This window comes from Muscardinus avellanarius, assembly GCF_963383645.1.
Source record: "Muscardinus avellanarius genome assembly, chromosome: 14".
Classification (NCBI taxonomy): Eukaryota; Metazoa; Chordata; class Mammalia; order Rodentia; family Gliridae; genus Muscardinus; species Muscardinus avellanarius.
This window is the reverse complement of record NC_137800.1, coordinates 85,978,592-85,986,038: the sequence shown is the minus strand read 5'-3', so window position 1 is coordinate 85,986,038 and position 7,447 is coordinate 85,978,592. Positions and strand designations below refer to the sequence as shown.

At 50.2% G+C, this 7,447-nt stretch overlaps 1 protein-coding gene across 1 annotated transcript; it reads right to left on the bottom strand.

The window, feature by feature from the left end:
• Positions 1 to 230: 230 nt before the first annotated feature.
• ZKSCAN3 (zinc finger with KRAB and SCAN domains 3) lies at positions 231 to 6,279 on the bottom strand (the record flags this gene model as incomplete). Its single annotated transcript, XM_080710325.1, has 5 exons — positions 231 to 1,087; positions 2,515 to 2,623; positions 2,729 to 2,964; positions 4,730 to 4,877; positions 5,872 to 6,279. The coding sequence occupies 5 exons, from the start codon at positions 6,277 to 6,279 to the stop codon at positions 231 to 233; spliced, it is 1,758 nt and encodes a 585-aa protein (XP_080566451.1).
• Positions 6,280 to 7,447: the final 1,168 nt, after the last annotated feature.

Sequence of the window (7,447 nt, the reverse complement as noted above, 5' to 3'; positions counted from 1 at the left end):
AAGGTGCTGGCTCAGAGCAATTAACCAGCCTGGAAACCGATTCCAACAAGTGAGGTCCTTCCTCAGATGTAACTTCCCCAGAGCCTGCTGTGAACAACGTTTTGTTCCAATCGTTGTCTAGAACGTAGAAGCTTCTCAGCCAGCCTGTTTTCTAACACTAGCTCCAGCCCATGATGTCTGTGGCCAGTTCAAAGGCAAACGAGCACCAAGTCTGACCTGCTCAGCAGCGGTCACTGGGACGGAACTTTCTTCCCTACGTGGCTTCTCCGATGCTGCACAAGGTAGGAGGTCCGGGCGAAGCCTTTCCCGCATGCGTCGCACTGATAGGGCTTCTCACCAGTGTGGATTTTTTGATGCTCGATAAGGCCTGTATTTTGAGTGAAGCTTCTCTCACACTCGTTACATTTATAAGACACAGGAGTTTCTACATTTTCCCACTGGCTGTCCATCCTTCCCTGCCCTTCCCAGTCAGGATCCTGAGTATTTTTTTCTGCAATGTGGATCCTCTGATGTCTTAAGAGATGTGAACTCCGCCTAAAGGCTTTGCTGCACACATTGCACTGGTACGGCTTCTCCCCGGTGTGAATCCTGTGATGTTCCAGGAGGCTGCAGCTCTGGCTGAAGGTTTTCCCACAGTCCTCACACTCGTAGGGCTTCTCCCCAGTGTGGGTCCTCTGGTGTTTGATAAGGTCTGAGCTGTGGCTGAAGGCCTTGCCACAGTCCTCACACTCGTAGGGCTTCTCACCAGTGTGAACTCTCTGGTGGATGACGAGGGCAGAGCTCCCGATGAAGGCTTTGCCGCACTCTTCACACTCGTAGGGTTTCTCTCCAGTGTGGATTCTCCTGTGCTTACTCAGGCCTGAACTCTGAGCAAAGCTCTTTCCACACTCATGGCAGGCGTGCCGCCTCCTCCCTGTGGCATTCCTCTGCTTGCTTTGTAACCTGCCCTCCTCCTGTCCACCACCTTCTACATATGTGGGTTTCTGGGCAAGGTCCTCACTCAGGGGCCACGGGATCTGCCCAGGCTCCTGTTCTGGAAGTTCCTCAGCCGGAGGCAAGTCCCTGCTCCTGCTCTGCATTTCCTCACCTGAAACAACAAACAGCTGGTGACTGCAATTGTCCTGTGCCACGGGAAGAGCTTTGAGAGGAGTCCCAGGGAGACAAGAATGACAGAGGTCTACACATATATGCCAAGCGTGAGGATTTATTTAAGTACTAGACATTGAACTCAAGGGTATTTAACCTCTGAACTACATCCCCAGCCCTTTTTAATTTTTTTTTTTTTTTAATTTTTGAAACAGGGTCTTGCTAAGTTTCTGGGGCTATCCTTGTCTCAGTCTCCCAAGTACTGGGATTATAGGTGTGCATTACCATATCTAGCTAAGGACGAGGACTTAAGGAAGGAATGGGGATGGGAATAAAAGGGGGACAGCAGAAGTCGGGGAGAGAGACCTGAGAATGGAAATGGGGCCGCTGGTGTAAGCGCACCACGGGCAGCCGAGGGGGCAGAGCTGGAGAGAGCTGGGGACTGTGCTGGGCCTCACAGGGAGGCTGGGCGCTGCGCTGTAAGCATGGTAAGCGGGGGCCATACACCTCAGGCGAGCTACCAACAGGGTTGAGAGAAGGTGACTGTAAACAGAACAAGTGAGAAGATTTCTGAACTTTACCTGAGAAATAGCCAAAGCTGAGACTCAGAAACGTGGTCACCAAAGATTAGGGCAGTTATCCTGGACTGCGCCCCAGGCGGAGAGCTGGGAAGTCAGGTGGAACCTCCACTGTGCTGCCAGTGAGCTGTGGACCTCTGACAAGCCAGGCAGCCCTTGTGCCTCTGAACCTCACATCCAAAGTCAGAGCCAATGTCCAAGGTCGCTTCTAACTCACTTTATGACTCCACAGCCCATTTCCTGAAGAGAGTCCTCAATGAAGGCTAAAAAATTGAACCTTTTTTTCTCCCAGGGCTGGGGATTGAACCCATGGCTTCCCACATGGTAGGCAAGTATGCTACCTCTGAGCCCCAGCTCCAGAAATCAACATTTATTGAGCATCTTCTATCAGCCAGAACTTTATTAGGGTCTGTATCCACTTCATCCTACTCCTCCTGACTAGAACACTGGCAGGAAGAAAAGAAAGTACAGTTGGAAAGGTTAAGGAGCTAGCTGGTAAAAGGGTTTCAGAATGGTAGTTCTGAGACAGGCGTGGTGGCATACATCTGTAATACCAGTATTTGGCAGGCTGAGACAAGAGGATTTCAGGTTCGAGGTCAGCCTTGGCAACTTAGTCAGACTCTCAGTAATCTAGAAAGACCTTGTTTCAAAACAAAATAAAAATAAAGGGCAGAGAGGGAGTGTAGCTCAGAAGTAGAATGCTCAGGGTTCGATCCCCAGTGTACCACAAAAAAATTTAAGAATGGCGGTTCAGAATCCAGCTCAAATGGGGCTCCATAGGTTCTACCAGCCTAATAGGACCAAAGGTTCTAATGCACAAAGGATGCCCAAGAACCTCAGGAGAAATTACCAGTGGGGAGCAGGCTGCCGCGGTGTTCCTGCCTTTCATCTCTGGAGAGGTCCACCTGTGTGCACCCAGGGGAGAGGGCGAGGGCCACCTCTTCCATCTTCAGCATCCCCTAAACAGAAAAAGGTTGACCAAACAGAGTAGGCACATGTAGGAGGCACAGACAACGCTCCAAGCTGGTAATAAAACTGGACAAACTTCTCAGGTATGAACCTACACGCAGCCGGTGATAAGCAACGGTGGGCTGAGGACGGAGTTCACAGCCACCTGGGATCTGGGTGGAGCCTCGGAGTGGGGCGGAGGTGGAGGGGGCGGGAACTTCGCAGCAAGCATGGCAGTAGTACAGGGCATGTACAGGGCATGGGGGAAGAGGAGGGCTCCAGCTCACCTGGGGCTCTGGTGTGAGCCTGGCAGCTACCACCGTGTCTTCTGTGCAGCTGCCTCCCTGGGCAACTAAGAAAGAAAGAAGCTCTGGATGAGATCGGCCCTAGGGTTACGACTCCCTGCCTAGTGGGGCCCAAGCTCAAACACTGGATTAATACCTTTCTGCCAAACAAGTTCATAAAGAATATATTCCTTTACAAAATACCCGATCCCTATCAACTCCAATCCTAGGGCCTAAAGATATCTGGTGTGGCCTGTAGATTAAAAAAAAAATGAGAAAAGGTGAGGGAGAAAAATGGGATTTTTTTTTGACAGTATGTCTTTAGTAGGTGTGAGAGTGCATTCTGCTTTAGTTCTGAGAAATTAAGAGGAATGAGGTTAGGCTGGGCCCAGAAAGGCAGAAATGGGAGTCTGATTGTACAGAAACTTGCTCAAGCTAGGTGAGGGGGTGCACCCCTGTCATCCCAGTACTTGGGAGGCTGAGACAGGAGGAATGCAAGTTTGAGGCCATTCTTGGCAACTTAGCAAGACCCTGTCTCAAAATAGTAATAAAAAAGGGGTGTAGCTTAGTAGTAGAGCAGCCCTGGGTTCAATGTCCAGTACTAAAAAGTAAAAGGAAAGAAAGAAAGAAAGGAAAAGAAAACCTGCTAAGATTCAAGATAGAGAAAGGTTAAAAAATCTGGGTGTGGTGGTGCACGCTTGTAATCCCAGTGTTTGGGAGGCTGAGACAGGAGGATCGCAATTCACAGACAGCCTCAGCTACTTAATGAGGCCCACTGCAACTTAGTGAGACCCTGTTTCAAAATAAAGAATAAAAAGCCAGGTGTGCTAGTGCACACTTGTAATCCCAGTACTTGGGTGGCTGAGACAGGAGGATCGCAGGTTCGAAGCCAGCCTCAGCTACTTAGTGAGGCTCTCAGCAACTTAATGAGACCCTGTTTCCAAATAAAATACAAAATAGGTCTGGGAGTTTAGCCCAAAGGTAGAAAGCCTCTGGGTTCCACCCCCAGTACTACAAAAAAAAAAAAAAAAAGAATAAAAATTAGGGCAGGGGGTATAGCTCAGAGGTTGAATGCCCCTGGGTTCCATCTCCACACCTGCAAAGAGAGAGAGAGAGAGAGAGAGAGAGAGAGAGAGAGAGAGAGAGAGAGAGAGATGTGTGTGTGTGTGTGTGTATTAAAAATCCTTAGGTTTCCTTGTAGGGTACAAACATTAAAAGTGGAATAAGACAGGGGGTTGAGGCTAGAATCTCTGTTGAGAAATAAAGTCTGTATTGCTATGTGTATCAAGAACTTAAACGCATGTCCCGGGTGCTTGCGAGAATGAGCACATAGAGTCATTTCCTATGGAGCGAGTCTCATGTAATTTTAATGACAGACCCAAGCTTCAAAAGATGTATACCGTTAAACTTGCAATAGTTCTATACTGTGGGATATTCTGGCTGGCTTCACAGACTCTGTTTTCTTTCTTCATGGGGGCACACTGCCATCTAAACGTGATTTATTCATGTTTCTATAGAAGCTCTGCTGGAGCTGGGGCTGTGAGTGTCAGCAACACCGGCTGCCACAGTGAAGGCCTCCACAATTACCCTTTACATGAATGGAGAACCCATTCTTCCCAGACCTAAACTTTAGTAACATCTTATTTACCACGTCAAGGCCTGGCTGGGAGAGCTCTCCACTGTGGCGTTTGCAATTTCCCTTTTTGTCTTGTTCTCAAAGTAAAGCTGCTCAGTGAGGGGCCTGGGGAGTAATGTCAGTGGGTCTCCTAGGCGACCTGTCTGTGACCCGGATGAGGTCTGCAGAACCCAGACAGCCCAGGACATAACACTCACCTCCGTCTGGTAAGGGCGGGGAACCCGGGGATTCCTGCTTGAGGAGTGGCTTCCTTGGCTGGAACGGGCTACTCTGTGATCCCTGGGCTGGCGTCAGCAGTGCCACCTTGCCGCAGAACGGCTCCTGCCCCTGGCCACCACCCGGGACCTGGAAGTCATTCATTTACTTTTAATTTCACTTATTCATCAAACATTTCTCTAGCACTTTCTATGAGCTGGGCACTGTTTCCAAGAGCTGTACAAATAGGAGCACAAATAACCATCTCATGAGAGATGGGCTACTACTATCATTTTACTAATGAGGGAACCAAGGCACAGAGTTTGCGTGGGTTTCCCAAGGCCACCTGGTGTCAGGCCACGCTCCTCACTCTGCGTGCCCGTGTTATATACATTTATGAAAACACCTTGGAAACTGGGGAGGAATTCTCAAAAAAATACCAAAATCACCATCATCATCTCCTCCTCCTCCTCTTCGTCTTCATCTTCATTATTTTGTGTGATACTAGGGATTGATCCCAAGGGCATTCTACCTCTGAGTTATACCCCAGCCTTTTTCTATTTATTCAGTTCTGGATATTGAATTCAGGGCATTCTACCTTCCAGCCATACCCCCAGTCCTGTTTTATTTTTTATTTTGGAACAGGGTCTTGCTAAGTTGCTGAGGCTGCCTTACACCTGTGATCCTCCGGTCTCAGCCTCCTGTGTACTGGGATTACCAGCGCACACCACCATAATGGCTCAACCTTTCATTTTGAAAGAGTCTTGCGAAGTTACCATGTACTGGCACTGAAATGGTGATCCTTCTATCTCAGCCTCCCAAGTACTGGAATTACAGGCATGGATGAGTTATTTTATAATCCTTAAGCTACATTCTCTGCTCACCTCCCCTGCCCCACTTTTTTTTTTTTTTTTTTTTTTTTTTTGGAACTAGTTCTTACAAAGTTGTTGAGGCTGGCACCACACCCAGCTTACTTTATGTTTTTAAAAATATTCCAAGCAGGGGTCCAGAATATTGCCACAGCAGTCCACAGCCAAAAAGGAGGCCAAGAACTCCTGATTTTAAGAAAACGCCCCTCGCTCCCATCTGGAGATTTCTGGAAGGCGCAGCTACAGCCCCCAGACCCCATGCCTCTTCTCCGTACCTGCGGCGCGGGCGCCTGCAGCCGCCCCTCCAAATACTCCAGCAGCAGCACCACCTGCTCGGCGCTCCGCGGCTGCTGCGCGCGCACCCAGCCCTGCAGCGCGGCGGGCAGGATGCTCAGGAACTGCTCGAGCACCAGCAGGTCCAGGATCTGCTCCTTGCTGTGCGTCTCGGGCCGCAGCCACAGCCGGCAGAGCTCGCGCAGCCGGCGCAGCGCCGCGCGGGGGCCCGCGGCCTCGGGGTAGCGGAAGGCGCGGAAGCGCTGGCGGCTGCGTTCGGGGCCTTGGGGTGCGTGGGCCTCCTCAAGGGTGGCGTCCTCGTCCTCCTCCACCTTGATGACCAGAAGCTCCATCTGGTCCTCTGCAGGGTGGCCGTCCAGCGCCGCGCTTTCCCTGGCTTCTCTAGCCATGCTGAGCCGAGGCGGTCCTCAGGCCTCGCTGCAGCTGGGAGCTGTCTTACTGCAGGAGATTCCTGAAAGGCGGGAGTCACTGTTACTCACTCAACTTGAACAGAATTCTCTCTTAGCGTGCCCAAGGGCCAGGGATGTTGTCAGGGAGCCGCTGCAGGGGGTTGTTCTTGTTCAAGTGCCCCTGCAGCTTCAACCTCCAAGCTACTCTAACCTTGAACCTCCCAAATGCCCTGGGTCGGGGTCCAAAAACGCCCTAGACCCCAGACTCATTGAGAGAGAGAGAAAAACTGAGACTAGAGCAGCGACCTTTCAGTGCCGCCTGAACTCTTGGAAGCCGTTCCTAACGGGTGTGGTGACGCACGCCTGTAATCCCAGTACTTGGGAGGCTGAGACAGGAGGATCTGGGTTCGCAGCCAGCCTCAGCTACTTAGGCTCTCCGCAACTTAGTGAGCCCCTGTCTCGGAAAAAAAAAGGGGGGGGGGCTGGGGGTGTATCTCGGAGGTAGAATGCCCCTCGATTCAATCTTCAGCACCACATTAAAAAAAAAAAAGTCCCTCTCAGTCATGGCTGAGTGACCCCACTATCAATCAGGTCTCTAATGGGTTCAATTCTAAGATTGACATCAAAGATTTTGTCAAAGTCCTATCCCTCAGGACTTTGGATATGATAAACTAGCTTCCCAGACTGATCACAAGGAACTTAATTCTACTGACGACCTCAGTGGAACTTCTAAGTAGCCTCCAAAAAAGAGCCCTGCTTTTCCAAACACTTTCACTTTGGCTGTGGAAGACCCTAAACAGAGAACTCAGCTGAGCCAGCCTGGCCTTCTGACCTACAGAACTGGAGATATTAAGTAGGTTTTGGGTGAACTCAGGGATAGTCTCCCTCCAAGCTACACTACCAGAGCTTTTAATTTTAAAACAGGGTCTCACTAAGCTTTCTAGGGTCTCGCTAAATTGCTGAAACAGGCCGCAAAGCTGCAATCCTCCTGTCTCAGCCTCCCAAACCCTGGGATTACAGGCATGCATCCATACACGATTACCACCATTCCTAGCTGAGGTTTTAAGTTACAACTGTCGGGTAGATTGTTAGGCAGCATTAGGAAATGGGTGGGTTTTCTCTGTGGCAAAACACGACATTTGGGGGAAGGAGAAAGATGGCAGGCCCT